Raw genomic sequence first — 24,561 nt, 5'->3', positions numbered from 1 at the left:
AAAAGACCTTTCTTCCTCAAGAATACCTTTTGCATCAGTTACAACGCCGTTCTCAGTCCGTAGTCTTGAGATACATTTTTTCTGAAAGTTTCTTTTTTCTAGATTGAAAAAATACTTAGTGTTGCGTTCACCCTCAGCAATCCACTTAGCCTTGGTACGCACAATGATACCACGCACAACTTCTTCTTGTAATTCTTCAAATTCACTCTTTTTACTTTTTAGTTCGTTTAGAAGTTGCTGGTCATTGACAACATTGTTTGCATCATTCAACTTATTTATTTCTTTTTCTAATTGCTTTAATTTTGTCTGGCGATTGTTTTTCTTTTCTTTTGCAATTTGTGTAAACTTTTGTCTTACTTTGAACTTTAAAAACTCCCAGGTCTTTTTTGGCTCCTGATCTTTGTTTTCTAATAAAACTGTGTTAATTTCACTCCTGATCTTCTCCATATTATCTGAATTTGCTAATAAAGAAGTATTCAATTTCCAAAATCCCGGTCCCCGTTTAGCTACTGATTTTATTAAAAACAGAGAGATCAGTGAGTGGTCTGTTTTGTAACCAAAGTCAATGTCACATTTCAAAACTGATGTTATCAAACTTTGTGAAATTAAAAAGTAATCTATGCGGCTTCCAATTTTAAAGTCATGGGACATCCATGTATATTTCAACTGTGTGGAATGACAAGATCTCCATATATCAATCAATTCAAAGTCGTTTATTATATCAGTAATGGCTTTAAAGCACTTAGGGTGATTTTGTAACAATTTGGGAAATTTGTCTAATTTGGCCTCCATAACTGTGTTAAAATCTCCACCAATTATATACGGTTCTTCCCCGTGTTCTGATAATAGGTTATGTAAATCAATGAAAAAGCTGCCATCGTCATTGTTTGGGCCGTATATATTTGCGAGAGTTATCATGGTTTCATTGACTTTTAAAGTGACCAATAATATTCGACCTTTGTCATCTCTAACAGTATTCAAAACATCAAAGGTAGCTGAAGGTTTTAATAACATACACACTCCTGCACTATCGGATCGACCATGGTTAAAAATGATTTTATAACCCCACTCATGACTCCATATTTTTTCTGAATTTGCTGTGGAGTGCGTTTCTTGTAAAAAAATAACGTGAAAATCTGTGTTTCTTATCCAATTAAAAATACAACGTCTTTTAAAAGAGTTCCCAAGTCCTCTTACATTAAGAGAACAGATTTTAAAGTCAATTTTCTCATCCATTAAACACGTTAGATACAATTGTATGTTCTTTTATCATGACAGAGCAATATTTGGGGGGAAAGTTAGCATGAATTATCTTCCTAAAATACAATTTACACAAGTTCAACAGTCTTTGTGAATTGTTTTTCTGGCCTATATTTGTAGGCAAATAAAAAACAAAAAAAAAACCAACGGCATTCAACAAAATAAACCTTTAAAAACGAACATTGCTGTTTTGCAATAGTTCGTTCGCCAACATACATTCCTATGGCGTAATAACAAAGGAGCATGATGTAAACATTATGGCTGACTAGGTCTTACAACATCAGTCAATCATCGCTTAGTGTCGGTTCAACATTAATTATTATGTTGATGTTGCTGAAAGGCTGGACCGTTGCTATAGTTATGAATGTCCTGTAACTCCATCATAGTAATATTATAGTTCATGTGCATTTGTTTTTATCAGTTACTATTATTATTCATGTGTTGTCGGTGGTGTTGATATCTGACAATCTGATCGTTTTCAAGGGACCGGGGGCGTCTTTAGGGCCGTTCTTGTATTTAATCACTCGGGGCACAGAATTTGGTATAAACGCAAATTTGTTTTCCTCCCGTAGTTGCTTTACTTTCACCATCAGTTGCCTATGCTCATCTCTTGTATCTTTGTGGACGTCATCACTGACTCCCACCTTCGAATCTTGGATACGAACTTTCTTTAGAGCCGAACTACGCTTCAGAATTGCTTCTCGATCGTTGAACCTCAGAAGCTTGACGTGAATGGGTCGTGGTCTCGGGCGGACGCCTTCGTTCCTTGTCGGAGGCTTTCCTCGGGGGGTCCTGTGCGCTCGCTCGATCTCCACCTCATGCATATTCAAATGTGTAACAAAGAATTTCCGAGCGTATGTTATGCAATTCGGTGAACCGTCTGGCGCATTCTCCTCCCCTTCTGGTATCCCATGTAGAATTACGTTGTTGAGTTTGCTTCGGTTAACAAGGTCAACAACAGATCGTCGAATCTCATTTACATAATCAAAACCGGCCTTAGTTGCACGAATTTCTCCCACATCCTGCTTAATTTCACTCATTTCTGTCTCCAAGAATTCAGTTCCATGTTCTAGGTCTGAAAGTCTAGTATCTAGACTTTCAAGATTAGCCTCAATTTTCACCACTTTCTCAGAGATAACATTCACTTTCTTACACATATCGTCAAGCACGGACACCTTCTCGAGTATGTTACGTAACATGGCTTCCATATTTTCAGTACGTACCTCAGTACATGGCGGTACAGTGGGAGTGGCACTTTCACTTGATATCTTCTGTTGGTCCATTTCGTCGGGTTTTTCTTCTGAACTCGATTTCCTCAGTCTCTTGAAGCTCAGCATGTTACACTCTTTCAGCCAACACTTTCAAAATCTCAGTCCAAATGGAATTAGGCCGTCAAAACTAAGTATTTATCACACAGCTCCAAGGTATCCGTCCTATCTAGCTAGACATCAAATTGTATTCTAGGCAATACTCCTATTTCATATATTACATGTTACAGTAGTGTTTACAAAAAGTACACCATGAACAGTGGATAGTTACTATTTCACTATGCAAAACAAAATTTCAGTGACCAGCTATAGGCGTGAGACTTGGTAGGTCTAGGTCGGAATCGTGGGCATCATTCTTGATCTACTGAAGATCATACCAGCCGGCGCAGGCGGCGGTCGGTATAGTCTTGCCAAAGGGCGATTATTGCCCCTTTATAGTATTGCAATAGTCAGAATGCAAACTGCATATATTAAGTGTTGCTGGGTAGGTCAAGTCATAAGGTTTGTCCCCGCCCCCCCCCCACTCAGTGTTATTTAGGGTACGCATATGCGTGTTCCAACCGACCCCCCCTTTTCAGCAAAAGTCCGGTGTGTAAAGTCAATACGGCTCGACCTTTTTCTTTTGTATACGAGCCTTTTTCAGCATCACCCCCCCCCCTTTTCAGCAAAAGTCCGGTGTGTAAAGTCAATACGGCTCGACCTTTTTCTTTTGTTACGAAAAGGACATTTTGGCAACACGCATGCGGTCATTTTGAAACCTGAGTGGGGGGGGGGGGGGGCGGGGGGTTGTCCTACCTGGCAACAATTAATGTATGCAGTTTGGATTATGTCTAATAATAATAATAATAATAATACATTACATTTATAAGCGCTTAATACAATGTTTCTAAGCGCAAGAAGAAAGGAAATGAAGGAAAAGTGAGAAGAACCAAAGAAACATGATAAAAATATTGCATGAAAGTAAACGCCAAAGAAGAATATGACATAACGCAAAATAAGGACTACATTAAAATTGATTGATAAACCAGATATGGACTCAGCATTGAAATACTATTATTCTTATCAGGCCGGTGAATGGAATAATTTGTATTGAGGCACTTCACAAAGACTTATGCATTAAATTTGGTTACATTACGAAAATGGCATATTCAGAGAGTCGCTTGTTATATAGTTGTAGATGGAGCAAAAGAAAGAAAAGAAAAGCACTAGCTTGGGTGTCGAACTCGATACCTTCCAGTTACCAGGCAATTGCCTAAAATAATAATAATACATAACATTTATTAGGTGCTTAATACTGGTGTTTCTAAGCGCACAGTGTTCTGATTAAGAGAAGACTATAACCCGTAGAATTAAATTAGAAGAAAAAGCAAAAATACAAAAGTAACATAGATAAGGTAAGAAAAACAGTGGCAATCAACTAAATAAAGACAAATATCCACTATCCACTAGACTAAAGTGTCACATTGCTAATCTCCATGAATTTTTTCATACTTATACTAATTTTTGTAGATGTCGCAAAAGACGTATTCTAACTAATTCAGAGAGTCGCTTGTTAAAGAAAGAGTATCACATTTTATTTTCTTCTTCGATGACGAGGTGCGGGGGGGGGGGTGTCCCATTACAACAACAAAACGAAGAGATGGACAGGTCAATATCATGGGGTGAAGACAAAAAGATACAAATAAAATGGGGTATAAAGGCGTAGCTGGGAATCGAACCGCGTATCTTTGCATTGTGAAGCGATCAGTCTTCCACAAGACCACTTTGCCTCACTGCTATTTACTGGTTCGCTTCTAGTTGTTTACACTTTCTGATGTTAATGACTTCACAAAATATGCTCATTTACTGATTTTACGCTTTCGGGATACACAGTTATTATTATTTTTAAGGTCCGATTGCCCGTAAAAAGGGCCCTTTTGAGGAATGACCACGCCCAAGGCTTTTTTCTACACTGCCCACCCCATCCCTCGCAATAGGTTCCTATTTTCTTTTATTTTTAGATCAACAACAACAACAACAGTGGCGGATCTAGCTTTTTGCCAAGGGGGGGGGGGGAGGGGGTTGACCCAGTGGCGCATCCAGGATTTTCCAAAATCGCGCCGTTTTACTGTTTTACTTTTCCCCCCCCCCCCACACTTGGCCGCCCAAGGGGGGGGGGGGGGTGGTTAACCGCCGAAACATCCCCCTAGATCCGCCCCTGATCAACAATAATTATGATATAACTCAAAAATTGGAAATTCAATATTTGGCTTTCCCGACAAATTAGTATATGAATTAATTGTAAAAAAGTGGATTAAGATTCTCAGACTTGATTTGATAAATGGGGTGTAGTTGGAATCTCTTCTCTTGTCTCTTTCTGGCTCTCCGATTCCTTTATCTTTCTCTCTCTCTCTCTCTCTCATTCGGACTGAAAAAGTATTGAATGTAATTATGTTTGAATGTTTGATGGATAAAACAGAATTGATGTCCTTTGTGTACTAATATATATATATATATACCGCTGTCGCCTATAATATGCATACCCCTTCCCGCCCCTCCATGAAATATCTCGATCTCTCTCTCTCCCTCTCTCTTGTACATGAAAATATCAGATTATAATTTGCCTATCCGTCTGCACAATATACAAAATAAACAATATGCAGGGATGCCAGTTAGAATTGATCAGAGGGCCTGAAAATCACCGAGAATGAGCTATTTGGTACACAAAAATTCCTTAACTATGGTCTGAAAATAACTCGCCAGGGCTTGAAAACTGGCATCTCTGAATATGACATAAGGTGAATATTCTTTTTTTTCATCTTATCAGATTAGCCCTTCATTTCTTGTCTCCATTCTGCATTCTCTAGTTCCTCCAGATTGGATCTCTGTTGATGATTCTCTCCATGTCTCTCTCTTTCTCTCTCTCAATTTATATTCATTGATTTACCCTTTTGCAACTACACTTCCAACAGCAAGCACATCTCTAGCGAACTATATTCATCTCTCTCTCTCTCTCTCTCCCTCACATTTCTCCTTCTTCTCTCTTTCCCGAATCTCTTTCTCCCTTAATGCTCCATCAACCTCCCTCCCTCTGACTCTCTCTCTCTCTCTGTCTCTCCCCTTCTTTCTCTCTATTCCTCCCTCTCTTTCTCTCACTTTCTCTCTCTCGCCTCTCTCTCTCTATCTCTCTATTTGAAACAGGTCTACTGAGCTTGTTCTCAGTATTTATCCCGAACTCGCCGAATTTCTTTTTATATCTCTTTTTCACTTTGTTTTCTAATTACAATAGGTAATAACTATACAAAAACAATTCTCCTATCAAAAGAGTTTTATTACATAATTTATTCATGTCTTTTCCAATAGTGAAATATATGACTGAAAAATAGGATCAAATACATTTGATAGACGATAATTTTCACAACCTACTATCAAAAAAACAAAAAAACACTTGTGGTTTAAGAAAATAGGATTTGTTTGTTTGGTTAGGATTCTGCTTTATTTTACTTTAACATGGAATTGTCTGGATTTTCTTTTTTAATTCAGCAGATATTTAAATCACTGTATTTAAGCTTATACATTTGAATTTGCTAATGGGCCATTCAGAATTTTCAGATCAATGACAATGATATTTGTTCAATAATTGACAGCGAAGCATCTGTCAACTTCATCAGTAAGTCAGAGTTCACGAAATTTTGCAATCATGAAAGCAAAAATTAGGAATCCCTCAAGGCAAAATTAGAAAGGAAATACAGTCATTTTGTATACTTTTTACACAGAAGTTTTGACAAAAGAGAGGAATCTAGGACCCATAACATTTGTTTAAGGGCCAACAAGTACGAATAATTCCTCAAAAGTAGAAATGACTGGCAGTACTTTTAAGTGAAAGTGAGATACAAGGACACTGTGAAATTTCACTTTGTTGCAGGTGAAGCTGAATCACTAATCAACCGAGTTGAGGACGACTCCTACCGATCTTGTCTTTTGGTAAACAGAAAGAAACCAAAAATGTTTGAAGATGTAATAGATCCTCGCTATCCACCCACCTTCACACCTTCTCTGCCTCACAATAACCTCTGTAACAAGTCCTAACATAGACAGTGCCTGCTTTTGATGCTGCTGAGAGCACAGGGGATGCTCTGCCTCCATCGAAGCTGTTATTCAACCCTTAGACAGGAGCAAACTTCCTGCCAATTATCTACCATCCAAACAACTTTGTACCGTGAGCTACTAGCAACGGTATAACTTCAACACTGCATCAAATACCTTGATCAAAACTGTTATTCAACCCTTAGACAAGATCAAATTGCCTGTCAATTATCTACCATCCTAGCAACTTTGTACTGTGTACTAGCTAGCAACGGTACAATTTCAACACTGCATCAAATACCTCAAACAAAGTTATGTATGGAACCAAGTTTACGCTAGTTTTCCAGAAGCACAAAATTGGGTCTGGTGGTTTTCTCCACTCAGATAAAATATACAGACTGAAGAAACATTGTCTTTCTGCATCCAGTCCTGCACTTTTTTGTGAAGAGACCCCAGAAAGTTGAAGATTAACCCTTAACAGAAGAACCAGACTTATAGAACTTATTATAACATAGCAGCCACTATTGGAGATACAAGATGATATCGTTACAAATCTTAGTTATTGTCCAGATTCAAAGCATTGTGCAAGTTACATCTATTCAAATCTTTAAATAATAGCGATCTCTCTTAGTAGCTCTTTATCATGTATTTTTTTTCCCCTCTTATATCTTTGCTCTATCATGTCGGGTGTGTACGTGTTTGCTTGTGTGTGTGTGTGTGCATTTAAATTCATATTTCTAGATCAATGACAAAGAAGGTGGAGGAGAAGAAGAGAGAGTTAGAACAGTCTTCAGAGAAGGCTGGTTCAGATGATGTGTCCTTGGATGACAGTTTTTTCTGTCGGTTGGATGATGGTAGTGTTTTCTGTCAGGTAGATCGTGGCAAACCATCTGAGAAGTGTAGCACAGTTCAACAGGTTGATGAAAGTAGGATAGGATTGAATAAGGAGTCTTTGATAGACGCTCAGGGGAAAGATTCTGAGTTGGTAGGAATAAGAGATAGTGCTCTGTCGGAGGAAGAGGCTGGTAAAGAAAGAGTCTGTTTCTATAGGAAGGGAGAAGTATTGATGAGGAAGTGGAGACCAGTGGAGGCCTCACTGGATGAGGATTGGAGTGAAGTTCACTAAGTGGTAGTGCCAAAGGTGTTTCATAGACAGATCTTAAATGTGTCTCATGATGTTGGACTTAGTGGGCACCTAGGGGTGAACAAAACGAGCCAAAGAATCTTGAAGCATTTCTTTTGGCCAGGGTTGAGACGCGATGTTTCCAGTTTTTGTAGAACATGCCGAGTCTGCCAAATGGTTGGATGAATGCAATTATGACAGTTAAGTGTCCCACTGTCTTTATAATTTTTGTAGTTGTGATTGGAACTCTCATGAATTGAAAAAACAATAGTGTTATCATGCTCTTTGTTGAAGACAGGATTTTTTTTTTTTAATAGGGCAGCTTCAGTTCTCTGCATTCCAACCATTATGCACAGGGAGAAATGTGTTTTGGCTCAACTTGAGTTAAAACATATTTCCTTATTTACATGTATACGTGGCCATTGTTCTTGTCTATCCCATCTCTAATTCGGAATTAGAAAGGGCATTTTCAGCCATAAAGCTCGTGCTTACTGACTGGCGAAAAATCACTCTCCACAAGTACCACTGACGGCCTTCTCCTAATTCAACAGTAAGGCGCTCCCCTGGGTACCTTTGAGACAAAGCAAGCTGTGAAAGCATGGTTACATAGCAGCAAGCGTCGTCCTGTTCAGAGGAAAACTAAGAGCAGAGACAGCGGCAGTCAAGATAGTGGAGAGCAGGACGAAGAAGAGGTGGATGTGGAGGATGATGAGGTGGAGGCAGAGCCCAGCTCTGAGTCAGAACTTGAGATCAATAAGGAGGACAACATAATGATCATTGACTGAGATTTAGTTAAGGAAACCTGGGAAGAACTTATCACAGAAGACGATGCCACTTAAGTGGAAATTAACGTAACAGATCAATAGACCGAGACCGACCTAACTTTAAACGATTTGTTTAACTCAAGAAATTCTTCAATCAAGAAGACGGGGACAATTGTAAGTGACATCAGGAGCCAGACAAGTGGACAACGAATGACCCACACAGTAGAGACTGTTGAACTTCCAGATGGAACCAAATATACCTGTTGTTCTTGATCAAGAGAGGGAACTCGAGAAACAGGCACCAACATTTCTGTCCTGTCTTAAGGCTGCTGCCATCCGTCCCACGATTGCTACAGGTACACAGGTACTGCAAAACCATCTGCACGAAAAACATTGAAAGCTTTGATACCAGATCGGGGCAGTGCATTCAGAGGAAAATCTGTTCACAATCAAAGGATTGAAAGGCTGTGGCGAGATGTGTTCACAAAAGTTTTAGAGATATTTTATAAGTTGTTTTTATCATTTGGAAGACTCACAGGCCCTTGATATCAACAACCCCATACATATGTTTGCTCTACATTATACATATCTTCCTCGGACTCAAGATGCTCTAACGAATTGGATGCATGTTCACAACAATCACGGTATAAGAACTGAGCAATTTAAAACTCCTGAACAGTTGTGGTTTACCAATATGATTAAACAACGTTGCACACCCCAGGCAATTCAGGAACAAGGACCTGGACATGGGTCAGTACAAAGACCATCAGTAGCAGTGGCTAGTGTCCTGGATTTTAACTTGGAGGATTTCACAAGGGATATTATGAATATGTTTGATATTGATTTATCCGACACTCGCAATGATACTGTAGGAGGCTGGCTTCTGACCTCACCCTTACTGAATGAACAAGAGCTGGCAGGTTCTTTGCTCTACTGTAGGAATGGAGAATTATGGTGGAGCATGAAGATAAGTTGTCTGGCTTGATTGAAGAGATGATGGCACGTCTCCATGATTTCGAAATTGACCATGATAAGGTGGAACTGATCATCAGGCCTACAGTGGTGAGCCTTGGCGTGGCTGTCACCAGCCCAAACAACAAGAGACTGCCTGTTCGTGGGACAGTTTCAGAGATTGGATCTTTGGTGTCGACACCCACATTCAAGAGGCGTCGCCTGATGCACAAAGACTCCAACATGGAGCGATCACTGGGATTAAAACAAGAGACTGTCTGTTCGTGGGACAGTTTCAGAGATTGGATCTTTGGTGTCGACACCCACATTTAAGAGGCGTCGCCTGATGCACAAATACTCCAACATGGAGGGATCACTGGGATTAAAACAAGAGACTGTCTGTTCGTGAGACAGTTTCAGAGATTGGATCTTTGGTGTCGACACCCACATTCAAGAGGCGTCGCCTGATGCACAAAGACTCCAACATGGAGGGATCACTGGGATTAAAACAAGAGACTGTCTGTTTGTGGGACAGTTTCAGAGATTGGATCTTTGGTGTCGACACCCACATTCAAGAGGCGTCGCCTGATGCTCAAAGACTCCAACATGGAGGGATCACTGGGATTCACTTTGTGGCACGTCTCCATGATCTTGAAGTATCCGTTGACGCAAAGCTTCATGAATTCCATCTTGTGTCGCAGTCGGTGGAGAGGGTCAAAGATGAGAAGTGTATCCCGTGAAATGAATAACTTGGAGCAGTATTCAAGAGGAAATAATGAACGCATCATTGGGATTAAGGAATCTCCAAATAAGGAAATCGTTTGTGATATCGCAAAAAGCATTGGAGTGAGCGAATGAATGCTCATCAGCTGATGACGGCTTTGACTGTAAAGAGAGGAGGATGCGGGGACAAGGCAATATCTCGCTTGCAAGGAAGGGATCTTTCTGGCCCGAATTCACAACAGTGGTACAAAACCCCCTGGGAGTTTAACCCCCCCCCCCTAGGTTTTTGAGACCATGGATTAAACCCCCAGGGGGTTTACCTCTCTCTGATTCACCAACGATTGTTTCCTTTGTACCATGGGTTTAAACCATGGTACAAAACCCCTTGGGGGTTTAAACCATGGTACAATCTTAGACCATGGTACAATCTTAGACCATGGATTGTACCATGGTTTCTTTCTACTGAGCATGCTCAGTAGATCAGATGCCGTCTGCTACATCTAAAATTGAGGCCAGGGGTAATGCAGCTACTGTGAGTGCAGGGAGGGAGAGAACCAAAGGGAACTGGCAAGTGGGTGAAAGAAACTTTCTCCTAGAGATGATCAGCAAGAGGAAGGACGTAATACTCTCCACAAAGACAGATTACCTAACCAACTCAAACAAAGCAGGTGCATGGGAGACCTTGGTGCAATCTTTCCATGCCAAATTTGGAAAGAGATGGAGCGCAACTCAAATCAAGGACCAATGGAAGAGGATTAGAATAAATGCCAAAAAGGACTACTCAAACTTCGCCAGAGAGTCTAGAAAAACAGGAGGAGGGCCACCTCCACCTGAACCAAGCAATCTAACAATAATAGTAAAGGAACTTTGCCCCATGACTTTGTTCAGCTAAGGAATCCATTTGACGATGATAATAACCAAGAGGTGGTGTTTGCGCACGCGCGGGTTTTTTGTACCACTCTTTGTACTACCCCTAAGGGCAGACTAAAATCTAGACCAAATGATGACGTAGTCAAACCCCCCAGGGGTTTCAACATCCTTTGTGAATCAGAAAATCAGAGGTTTAAACCTCAGAGGGGGGTTTTGTACCACACCCATGGTACAAAACCTCTTTGTACCACTGTTGTGAATTCGGGCCTCTGTGTCTTACCCAACTGAACTGAGACACCAGGTAGACTTTGGCAGCAATTACAACAGCAAAGCAAATAAGTGGAGAGAGTCCCTTGAACAAGACATGAAGAAAGAAAAAGAACTAGCTAACGATCCAGTCGCCCTGGATGCCCACAATAAATCAAGACATCTCGGATACATGGTAAATGGGGACAATGTTAATATGTGTATAACCTCAAGGCAAATGTCCAGGAGTGAAGGACATCTCGGATACATGATAAATGGGGACAATGTTGATATGCGTATAACCCCAAGGCAAATGTCCAGGAGTGAAGGACATCTCCGATACATGATAAATGGGGACAATATTGATATGCGTATAACCCCAAGGCAAATGTCCAGGAGTGAAGGACATCTCGGAAACATGATAAATGGGGACAATGTTGATATGCGTATAACCCCAAGGCGAATGTCCAGGAGTGAAGGACATCTCGGAAACATGATAAATGGGGACAATATTGATATGCATATAACCCCAAGGCAAATGTCCAGGAGTGAAGGACATCTCGGAAACATTTTAAATGGGGACAATATTGATATGCGTCTAACCCCAAGGCAAATGTCCAGGAGTGAAGGACATCTCGGATACATGATAAATGGGGACAATATTGATATGCGTATAACCTCAAGGCAAATGTCCAGGAGTGAAGGACATCTCGGATACCGGTACATGATAAATGGGGACAATATTGATATGCGTATAACCCCAAGGCAAATGTCCAGGAGTGAAGGACATCTCCGATACATGATAAATGGGGACAATATTGATATGCGTATAGCCCCAAGGCAAATGTCCAGGAGTGAAGGACATCTCGGAAACATAATAAATGGGGACAATATTGATATGCGTATAACCCCAAGGCAAATGTCCAGGAGTGAAGGAGATCTCTGAAACATGATAAATGGGGACAATATTGATATGCGTATAACCCCAAGGCAAATGTCCAGGAGTGAAGAACATCTCGGATACATGATAAATGGGGACAATGTTGATATGCGTATAACCCCAAGGCAAATGTCCAGGAGTGAAGGACATCTCGGATACATGATAAATGGGGACAATATTGATATGCGTATAACCCCAAGGCAAATGTCCAGGAGTGAAGGACATCTCGGATACATGATAAATGGGGACAATATTGATATGCATATAACCCCAAGGCAATTGTCCAGGAGTGAAGGACATCTCGGATACATGATAAATGGGGACAATGTTGAAATGTGTATAACCCCAAGGCGAATGTCCAGGAGTGAAGGACATCTCGGATACATGATAAATGGGGACAATGTTGATATGCGAATAACCCCAAGGCAAATGTCCAGGAGTGAAGGCTCCAAAGATCTGCACTATTTTCAACTCATTGCTGTGAAAAATAGAACAACAGACTATTCTCTTTCACCCGAGGCTCCTGCCAAAGATGATGAAATTAACATTGTATGTTTGAGCTTATTTAACTTATGTAATTGGTTGTTAATAAATATCTGTTTTCAGAAAATTGCACCTAGTTCTGGCTAAACCCCTGTTAACCAGAGGCGACTTTTAAAAATAACTTGACTCTGGTTCCTGGCTGCTTATTTCAAGGCTTGGGAGGAGATGAAGAAAAAGACAGAGCTATCTTAGGCCCATTTGATGAGCCATTCCCAACAGTTACTGTTGATTGCAAGATTTGTGGACTGACTGATGTAGAGATCAAAGAAATGTGATCATCATTTTTTAAACTTTTATTCATAGCGAATGAACCTTTTTTCAATGCGAAACTGGACAAGGAGAGCATTTCTAAAATCTCTGTAGACATAACAAACGATGCCTCGGGCAAAGCGCAACAAGATGCCAAGTTTGGATTGAAATGCGAGTATGGACATAAAGTCAAGGAAATTTCCCACCAGATATTAAGTAGCGATAATTGAAGGCTACAGACAAAACATCATTACAAAACAGGTATTGGTTACATTGTTGGTTGACATCTTATTACAAAATTAACTGTAAGTTTTGATTTTTTTTAAATGTTGTTGTGACTGTCACTGTGCTATTTGAGAACAGTGAACCGTATGAGCAATGATTCAATTTATACTATTAGACTGATGAACCTCTTTAATGACCCCCTCATCATTTGAAGACGACAATTTGCAAAGTTGCTGAATCCATTCATGCTGATGGAGAAGCTATTAGAAGCACGGTTCAAGAATCAACATGGATGGAATTTCATCGAATATGGAGTGATGTAGACATCAAAGGAAAGCGATCATCCTTCTTTACTTCAAAGTTAAGGAGAATCGACCCCCCCCCCCCAGATCTTTACCTGTGTCTAGAAAGAAAAAATGACCTGTCACAACTCTTTCTTTCTTTTCTTGGGGAAAACTGACTATAAGGTCTTTTGCAAGGCCTAATCCATACCAGACGCTGCTATCCGAGTGGGGCACGCCAGGGCAAAAAGTTCAGCGTCAAGTCATATAACTCGCTCCGTTCCCTTAAGTTTAACATGATGGAATCACAGTTACACGTGGTCGAATTAGCAGCTCTGGGCTCAATGAAGACAATGAGACTTGCCGCATATCAAAATTATATTGAAAACTTTCAAAAAAAATTAGCAACAGATCACCACTGACAAGTTCGTGCTAAAAACGATCCATAACGGTTATTCAGATAGACTCAGCTAAGGTTTTCTCCGAAGAGAAAAACGCAAAGAGTCTGTGAACACAGACTAAGTCTTCTTGTGACATCAGACTCCGTCGGAGACAATGTAGGTCAGTAGTATATAACGCCCCGCGCCTAATATCACTTCGTCTTTCCAAGAAGTCAGAACGCAAATGATGGCAAATCTTCCTATCCATCGTGTTACACCATTCACCTCACCTTTCTATTACACATCTACTGATCACTTTGGCCCATACAAGGTGAAGCTTTGAAGAAATAAGACGGCAAAATACTATGGCGTAATTTTCACCTGTCTGAACACCAGAGCAGTCCACTTGGAGCTGGCTAGTGATTGCTCCACGATGGAGTTCATGCTAACACTTCACAGGGTTTTTTTTGCAGTCAGAGGTCAACCAGCATGCATAATGAGTGATAATGGTGTTGCGCCAAGCGATTGATTGAAGCGACTTCATTTTCATGCAATAGGATTTTCCTGATTTTCCTAGCTGCCATCAATAATAATAATAATAATATGTCTTGTTTACCCAGGGTAGCCTCATCAATTGACTTTAATAGCCTACGGGGCGGTATCCTATCTAGTAATGAGGAATGGAGAAGAACAGGTGCATAGCAGTCTCATTATGGCTAGAATTGATGGCAGCTACACTCGCTGTGAATATGGATGTCATGATTAGAGGAGAGCTTGACCTGCTTGTCAAGAAATCATACTTTTGAACTGATAGTATGATAGTTCTGACACTGCGAAGCATCAGGTGATCTTGCCCAGAAGGTATCATGTGTTAGCACTGTTGGCATGACACATGCACGAAAAGGCTGGACATCGAGGCCAGAATCATGTTTTGGCAGAACTCAAGCAGTACTACTGGATTCTGGGAGCTGGGGTCCTGGTGGGAGGCTTGGTAAGAAAGTGTATAACTTGTCGTTGCTACCAGGCCAAGGTCGGCAAGCAGAAGATGGCTGATCTACCTGCCTTCCGAGTAGTAACTGATAAGCCCGCATTCACACATGTCGGGATGGACTTCTTCGGCCCATATGAGATTAAGTGTGGGTGCTGAATGTGAAAAAAGACTTATCGAAACTAAACTGATCACTCAAACGAACTACAAACTGCCCACATAAGAGGTAAACCGGGGCAATTGTTGTTGAAAAGCTGTGTGCTTTGTTGAGGAAAGGATATGGTGTGGTATTCACATGCATGACAACTACATCAAGGTTGCAAACTCTCTTGACACCAGCTAATGTATCGATGCCATCTGATGGATGATAATCAGCAGAGGACCAATAAAGAGGTTTGTCTTGGAGGCTGTTCACACCGCAAGGGGGACCGTGGGCGGACCGTGGATCGCGCTATCGTAGCGCCACCCACAGTCCGCCCATTGGCATTCGCCGGATTCACACCGCAGTGAGATAGCGCGGTCTATCGTAGCACCCCCTTTTTTGAGAGGTCCTGTTGCCATGACGCGTGACGTCATGAGGTCAGAGCGGTCAAAGATTTCGCGTGCTATTATGAACCCCTAGTTGAGAGCTCGATATCGCTGTACCCATATGCTAGCCGGCCTATGTTTATTTCATGGCGTTGTAGTTACATTGTGCATGTATTTCTAATTTGATTTAACTAGACTCTTGTATTTTAACTGTGTTTGTGGAAGTGATCACAGCAGGATTGTGGATGTACCGGTAACTTTAGATATACAACAGTGGATAGAAGCGAACTCCCAGAAGAGACGACGAAAGTTTAAAAGGTTGCTTTTTGAGCGTCGTTATCGGGTAATTCAGAGCCTGATGGTTTTGATAATGGGGACAGTGATCGATCGTGGGTTGTGGTCGAAGCCTCGTAGTGATGGCTTTTAGAATGTAGTACTGAATAGCTTCACCGACCTGGACTGGAAGGAGAATTTCAGAATGAGTTTCAATCCCCAAATCCATCTTGGGATGCATGAGTTTCAATCCCAAAATCCATCTTGGGATGCATGAGGTTCAATCACCAAATCCATCTTGGGATGCATAAGGTTCAATCCCCAAATCCATCTCGGGATGCATGAGGTTCAATCCCCAAATCCATCTTGGGATGCATAAGGTTCAATTCCCAAATCCATCTTGGGATGCATAAGGTTCAATCCCCAAATCCATTTTGGGATGCATGAGGTTCAATCCCCAAACCCATCTTTGGATGCATGAGTTTCAATCCCCCATCCATCTTAGGATGCATAAGTTTCAGTTTAAGATTTAATTTAAGTTTATATGTCGCAAACTTGGAGAAGACTGGAGAGACAAAACACTGTGCTTCGAGGAGCCGTGTCAGTCGAGAAGCGTGTTGCCATGACCATTTGGAGGCTAGCAACAAATGTGGAATATCGGACAATATCACATTTATTTGGAGTTGGCCGATCAACTGCGTGCATGATAACCCACGAAACATGTTCATCCATAGTTAAATATTTGGGAAAAGTGTGATATCTTTCCCTAAAAACGAAGCCCTGCAAGAAGTGATTACTGGTTTTGACAACCGATTTAACTTCCCTCAATGTGCGGGGGCCATTGATGGGACTCACATTCCCATTACTTACTATATTTCTATTTTCACGATGTTCCGACGCGTTTTACTCCATAAAATTAGGAGTGTTGAGTTGTACCGATTCAGATTCAGATCACACCAAAATAGAATGAGTATAAAATTCCCAGCGTGTAGAACAATGACTTCCGGCATGCTATCGTAGCTCCGGTTCACATCGGCAGAGATCTTTCGTGGACCACCCCCAAGACGTGCTCCAGTGGTATGCCGTTTTGGCTCGCCGTGGCTCCCTGTTGGGCGGACCAAAACGACGTTGTACCTTCCACACCGCAGAGATAGTGCGGTCTAGCACGTGCTAGACCGCGCTATCTCTGCCAGTCTGAACAGCCTCTTAGATAATGGCATAAATTTGGTAGGGACTAAAGCCGAGGTGAGGAAGGCGCTGAGGGATTGGAACAACGTTGAGATTTGAACTTCACAGCTAATTGAGGTAAAGAGTGGAGTTTCCTGTGCTCCTTCTTGTGGATGGTCATGCCAGCCACGTCGACCTGCATGTAGCGGAGTATTGCCAGCAGAATGAGATCATATTGTACAGGTTACAGGCACACACCAGCCACATTATTCAGCCGTTAGACCTGTCCGTCTTTGAACCTCTAAAGAAGGCCTACAAGAAGGGGGAAGGGGAATGGAAAGATGCCCATCCTAAACAGTTTGTGACCAAGGCATTCTTTGCTGGCGTGTTCGCCAAGGCATGGGGGGCATTAAACCTGAGTTGGCCACAGCAGGCTTCAGAGCAGCAGGCATTTTCCCTTTTACACAGGGATATTGCCGGGATAAACTTGCTCTGTCGCAGGTGTTTATCACCAAGCTCCACCAGCCGCCCCAACACAGCCACCAGCCACTCCAGCACCACAACCAGCTGCCCCAACAGTCATTCCAGCACCACCACCAGCCGCCCCAACACAGCCACCAGCCGCTCCAGCATCACAACCAGCCGCCCCAACAGTCATTCCAACACCACCACCAGCCGCCCCAACACAGCCACCGCTCCAACAGTCATTCCAGCACCACCACCCGCCCAAGCAGTAGCATCAACCTCAACCGCCATGCCAAGAAGACCCACTGCGTATCAATATCGGCCACCCACCTACGTGTCCCCAGCTTTCGAGAAGTATCTAAAATTTCCCGAAGCAGTGAGGAGTGCTCCGAAGAGGAAGACCGGCGATGAGCTGCCGAACGCCATCTCCGGTTTTGACTGGATAAGGTACCAGACCAAGAGGCGCAGTGACAAGGAGGCAGAAGAGGCAAGGAAGAAAAAGAATAGGGAAGAAAGGGAAGCAAAGAAGGCAGAAAAGGCAGAGAAGGAGAAGAAGGGAGGGAAAAGATCCAGGAAGGTACCAAGGGAAGACGAAGTCGATGAGATGGTTTGTAGCGAGTGCCAGGATGATTTTGACAATGACGACAATGACAACTGTGTAGTCTGCAACTACTGCCCACGATGGTTCCACGTTGAGTGTGCAGAGTTGGTTTGGCTCACTAGGAAGTGGAAGCAACCGATTTCAAATGCGGAGTTTCCGATGAAGAGTAACGTTTTCAGTAATTTGTATTGTTTAATAAATCTTCCGTCCACTTATTTCTTCCCTTTTTAAATCAAGCAGGCATTTTAAACACTGATGTGGTTCCGGTCTGCACAGTTGTCGTTGCTGTCGTCTTTATACAGGGTGGCCCCTGAAAAGAGAAGAACTGATTTCCAGTCTTTCCAATGAAATAAAAAGTGACCAACTAAAATTAGAAATCTTGACATTTTTTAAGATGTTTTCCATTTTTCGATTGTCAATAATTCATATTTCTGAAATACCAGTATGACAAAAAGCTACCGTCTTTTATGGGTCACTTTGTATAGGTGTAATTTATTCACAAGTTATCAATGCTGCTGTATGATAACCATTGTTCTTTCTTATTTCAGAGTAATGAGGTCAAGTCCAGCTATCATATGGAGATGGAGGGCTTCTAGCCAGCAATGGACTAGATATTGGGAAGCTTATCACTGACAGACATCGGCAGCTTGCCAAGTACGCGAGGGAAAACTCACGGACTAGATATTGGGAAGCTTATCACTGACAGACATCGGCAGCTTGCCAAGTACGAGAGGGAAAACTCACGGACTAGATATTGGGAAGCTTATCACTGACATACATCGGCAGCTTGCCAAGTACGTGAGGGAAAACTCACGGACTAGATATTGGGAAGCTTATCACTGACATACATCGGCAGCTTGCCAAGTACGCGAGGGAAAACTCACGGTCTAGATATTGGGAAGCTTATCACTGACAGACATCGGCAGCTTGCCAAGTACGCGAGGGAAAACTCACGGTCTAGATATTGGGAAGCTTATCACTGGCAGACATCGGCAGCTTGCCAAGTATGTGAGGGAAAACTCACGGACTAGATATTGGGAAGCTTATCACTGGCAGACATCGGCAGCTTGCCAAGTACGCGAGGGAAAACTCACGGTCTAGATATTGGGAAGCTTATCACTGACAGACATCGGCAGCTTGCCAAGTACGTGAGGGAAAACTCACCAACCATCCTACACACGTGTGATGTCTGGCATTTAGCGAAAGGTACGTTGTTGTGTTTTTTCAGGTCTTTCAACTCTGAAAACAAGAAGAGGCTTTGAAAGCACACAAGTATGGGGTGTTTTAAAAATCTCATACATATTGGTACCACAAACTTAATTTGATAAGACCTGTTTTGTTTCTTATCAACAGGTGTCCAGAAAAAGGTCCACGCTCTTGCCAAACAGAAGACTTTGGAAGATCTTCTAGTCTGGGAGAGGAGTATAACAAATCATGTTTACTGGGTGGCATCATCAACGAAGGATGAGGAAGGTGACCTCAGGGAAGCAAAGTGGACTTCTCTTGGATTTGAAAAGCTGCAACTTCTAGGCGATTTTCAACACAATCTGTCGATTCTTGATAAACAACAAGGAGAATGGTTTGTTCTCAGGAGGTGGACAAAGCTGAGAGTAGTGGAGGATTTTCTTCCCTGCATCCACTGCCTTGGCTTTGTCAGCCTAGGAGAAATGTGGAGGCACGTAAGGAATGGCCGTCAAGCCACATCGACAAATACCACCGAGTCAGAGAATACTACATCAACATGTACAATTGCACAAGCAAGAATGCTGCTTGATGGAGCCACAAGCCTCCCAGGATACTCCTCCTTGGACACAACCGAGAGAGTAAGAGGCGTAATAGTGAACAACATGAGGGAGAGAGGAGATGAGCGCATTGTTGACAAAGTCAGGAAGAATGCTCTCATATTAAGATTTGGGGCGATGCTGTCAGATAGGAGGAAGTGGCGCAAGATATCCGTGATATCTTGATCAGTCTCCCAGTTAAGGATCTGCATGTTCTGTCTAAAACCTGCGAGGACTGCAAGGCGTGGGACTGGATGAACCCAACAAGTGAAACTTACTTGGCCTGGAAACAAGAACACGAAGCGAGCGGCAAGTGTCGTTCTAATTACTCAGGCTCCAGTCCCGCCATGGAGATGAAAGCGGCTGAAGTGATCTTTAGCAGATCACTTGAAGATGGTCTGAGGTACGCCAGCGTAGTGAGTGATGGGGACAGCAAGACGCTAAGTAATCTCAATGACCAGGTGAAGCCTTACGGAGATTTCATAATCAAGAAACTGGAATGTGTCAACCATGTGCATAAGAGGCTGTTCACAAATCTGAAAATTTTGAGACTAAAAAACCCAGCCATCAAAGGAGGGAGACATGGTTTGAGCGATGCCTACATCAAAACCCTCAGTAGGTACTACAGGAACACTGTGTATCGGCATCAAGAAAAGAGCGACAGTGTTACAACAGAAATGGTCACAAGTCTCCAGAGGGGTCTCCTGGCAGGGCTTTACCACAATGTCCTCAACAACGACCCCGAGATCCAGCATCAGTACTGCCCAGATGACCAGTGGTGCAAATGGAAGAAGGACAAGAAGAATGGCACAAATAGCTACCAGGACTCCAACAAGTTGCCAGCAGATTATCTGCCACACATGCTTCCGATATACACTCGACTCTCGGACCCCAAGCTACTGGAGAAATGTTTACCTGGATTCACACAGAACCAGAATGAATCCTTCAACAAATTGGTGTGGAGCAGGAGGCCAAAGGAAATGCATGTGGGACCCAGGGCCATTTGGGCAGCAGTAGCTTCAGCCGTTATCCACTGGAATGTTGGTGCGAGTGGTAGGGAGCGAGTCATGACCAGAATGGGCGTTCTTCCGGGGCAACACTCCAAATCATTGCATGATGCAAAGGACACGTCAAGAATAAAACGTTCTCTTGTATCAGCACAAGAAAGTGAGAAGAAGAAGAGGAAGGCAAAGAGTTACATGCAAGTAGTTGAAGAAGAAAAGTGTGCTGAGACAGAAGGTGTTACATATGGATCAGGAGCCTTATGAAAAGAGACTAAGAAAGACATGAGCAGTGACAAATGAAATGCAATCGCATACCAAACTATTGATTCGTGAATATTTTCTTATGTTATCTTTAAACGCAAATTACAGAAAAACTCATTTTTGGCATATAATTTGTAATAACTTTTGATTGAATCATTCAATTTGGCTGAAATTTGGACAGTGTGTGCTGAATGTCACTTACTTCAAAATAATGATGGCTTTTAGTGATAGGGGTAGCCATTCTTACATTATTTGAGAAAGATGAAGTGAAATCTGCAAATTAGCATAATTAATTAATTAATGAATCTGAGACACAATATCACAAAAATCTCTCATTACATTATAGAGGAACCCTTTTTACATATATGTGCCATATTTTATATAAAACGGATGATAGATGGCAGAGTAGATAGGATTTGAAGTTTGCTCTTTGTTTTTCTTTGTTTTTTTTATTTCCGTCTAATTATGCAAATTTTATGCATGTAAACTCATGCAAAACTGTCAAAACTGATGTAAATCAAAGCTTATAATATATCTTTCAAGAAAAAAATCATATTTGGTTTGAATTTGCTTTTATTCATGTGTCAATGGCCTCTCAAATGCAACTATGTAGTTTTCACTCTGTTTTACCAGTACTACACCCTTAACCCTATCTTAACTGGGCTATTTCAGACCAGGTTTTTACTGGGGGGGGGGGGGGGTCAATTTGACCCCCCCCTAAGATCTCGGCCGTTTCACCGCCGATCGCCGCGAAAATTTGCATGCATGTCAAGTGAAGTGTAAAGAATACTATGGTAATTTCAAATTTTTGAAAAATTCACTCATTTGCATATTTATGCTAATTTATGCAAATAAGGTCATAAAATTCACATTTCTGCCCATAAATCATAGATTATTCATATTTAAGTATTCTTTTTCACTACATATATTTATTAGACCATTTGGAATAATAATACAACACAAAAAATTGGAAGAGCCAGGTTATTCCTTATGTTATCTCTTGTTTTGATAATTTTTTATGTATTTCATTGTTTTTTTAACTTACATGTATGTATTTTATTGTTTTTGTTGTTTTATTTCATTTATAACTACAATTCAACTATTTTGACCCCAAAACAAACATCTAAACTTTAAACAAGACTCAATAACCAATGTTTTATCTATTTTTAGGAAAAATGACTTTTACATATTTTTTGTACACAAGTCATGAAAATGAGCGATTTTCGGGCTGACATGCAAAGACAAAAGGTCACGTGACTTTGTAACCGTAGGTCCGATTTTCGAAAAAATTGTTTTAAAAGATGCGTAAGACTCGAAAGTAAAAAGTCGTGAAAGGAAAATTTTATATCTGCCGCGGTTTCGGAGTAGTCGCGAAATTTCTACAGGGGGGGGGGGTCAAATTGACCCCCCCTCAGTTAACATAGGGTTAAAGCTAAATTGATTGCGCGTGTGAGCGCTTCAGAACAGCGCAGGGTTCAAATGCTCCTCACGGAGGAAGAACTAGGCGATCGAAAGCTATCGCAGCTCCTGCGAAGGATGGAGCAGTTCTTAGGGGAGCAGAAGGGAATACTGAAACAACTCTTTCTCCAACGGCTACTGGTTAATGTTCGGTTCATACTCGCTTCTACAAGTGAAGCATTGTCGCTCAGCGATTTAGCAGAGTTGGCCGATCAAATTATAGAGGCACAGCCAGACTCTCCCGGCGTCATTTTAGTCATCGCACCGGCAACGGTTGAAAAACCTAAACCTGCGAGCACTCTCGAAAGTCAGGTGACTGATCTCGCCAGATAGCGAGGAGGCAGAGAGGACGGACCTCATTGCAAGCCCTGCCTGCCGAGCCTTCAAAGAGAGGGTCTTCTCTCGTTTTGCTTAAATATATTCAGTTTAGCTTGGAGAATCAAGTAAAGCAATAGTTTTTCACCTACGTCATATTTTTACGCAGGGTCTACATTTTGGACTGATAGCCTGCCTGGTGGACAGCAAGAAGATGCTTGTACTACAATGACAAATAACTCCTGGCGTTCGTAAGGCTTTCGTAAGGTGCTTGTAACGTGTCTGTACACAATTTATGCAATTGTTATGTTTTAGCGGTTATAAAGCCAAACGTTCAAATCCCTTGCTCTGTTCATGGTGTTCGTCTCCTGTCGAAGAAATATGGGACCAAAAGGGAAATCTGTTAAAGGGAAGAGAGGGAATGGAAAGAAACGTAAGGAAAAATATGTGGAGGAAGGAGAAAGAGGAGGAAAGCAGCAACAACAATATCCAGAAATGATGGCCATCGTAAGCGACCGGGAGAAGGCGGTGAGAGATGACGACGAGGAGGAGGGAGAAGTATAAAGACAGCAGTTTGATAGCGATGAAAATGAGGTAACAGGGAAACTAAGAAAGGAGAAGTATGAATTTGATGCTCCAACAGAGCAAAGACTTGTAGAGTTCTTCGGAGATCATGACTGCTTCTATGATAAAGGAAGTAACAGATAAGCTAACAGCAAGTTCAAGAAACACCTGATAGAAACCTTGGCCACAGAGCTCAATACCTCTAGTGAGTAATCATTCCTATTCTTATAGTCTATCATTCTTACTTCTTAATCCTTACAGTAAAAAGCTCTTATAATTATTAGTAATTCTGTCCATTAACACGTTTCCTCCAAATGAAGAATAAAAATTAAATATTTAAATAAAAGAAGTAAATAATATAAAGGAGATACTCATTTGAGGTAACAGTTACCAGCCTTCTACCTAGTCACATACCCTAATTGAGTAACTGTCATAAAAGGAATTTTTGTCCAGACTAGACAGGATTTGTTTCGTTCAAGAACTAGCAGGAAATGTACTGCTCAAAGGTTGTTTAGAGTTAGTCATGCAATATTGCATAGATTTGCATTTACGACACAGAGTTAATCTGTTTTTTGTTAATGCATGCTTCTGGCTGCCCATTGAATGTTTCCTTTTGTTAATTGTTATCTGGCAACCTGTTGGTATATAAAAAGAAATATGAACCTATTGAAAGTAAATTGGTCTTGCATACCTTGGATGGTTTGATGTTAATGACCGGGCAAGGAAATGGAATAAAGGGAGGTGGTGGTTTTAAAAAAAATCAAGAGAACCCTTTAGGTTAGTGTTAGGGTGCAGAAGTGATTCACGAGCTAGATTTCAGCTATTAAGGCAGTAGAAACATTTTCACTGAGAGATCTTCACATCGAGGCGAGATGCGAGCCCAAGCTGCCATGTTTTTTATTAAAGTATTGGACACTCGTCAATAAGGAGCACGTGGTCATAAAGTGGGGAGTCAGCGAGAGGGACATTACAGAGCTGAGCTGCCCAGTCGATGGCGTTGTCTACCAAGTTTAGAGACTGGCCAAGCGACCCGGAGCTTATGTACTTGTAAATTAGTTTATGTTCTGTTCATCTTGAATGCCACAATTTGAAGGCTGAAGATTAAAACTTCATTATACCTCTATACATTTGTGTTCTGTTGTGATTTCTGATAAAAAAGTCCCTCATATGACAGTATCTTTTTTCAGGAGAGGTTGTTAATTTCAAAGCAGATATTTTTGGCCTATCACTTGAAGGGGAGACAGAAGTTTTCTTTTTTTTGAGGGGAT

The 24,561-nt window shown here is 41.6% G+C and overlaps 1 protein-coding gene across 1 annotated transcript; it reads left to right on the top strand.

Moving 5' to 3' along the window:
• The first annotated feature begins 7,338 nt into the window (after positions 1-7,338).
• Positions 7,339-8,501, top strand: LOC105437904. Its single transcript, XM_011665053.1, has 2 exons — positions 7,339-7,618; positions 8,272-8,501. The coding sequence occupies exons 1-2, from the start codon at positions 7,339-7,341 to the stop codon at positions 8,499-8,501; spliced, it is 510 nt and encodes a 169-aa protein (XP_011663355.1).
• Positions 8,502-24,561: the final 16,060 nt, after the last annotated feature.

Source organism: Strongylocentrotus purpuratus, unplaced genomic scaffold (assembly GCF_000002235.5).
Source record: "Strongylocentrotus purpuratus isolate Spur 01 unplaced genomic scaffold, Spur_5.0 spur5_scaffold_18, whole genome shotgun sequence".
NCBI lineage: Eukaryota > Metazoa > Echinodermata > Echinoidea > Camarodonta > Strongylocentrotidae > Strongylocentrotus > Strongylocentrotus purpuratus.
This window is presented reverse-complemented; position numbering and strand designations above follow the sequence as displayed.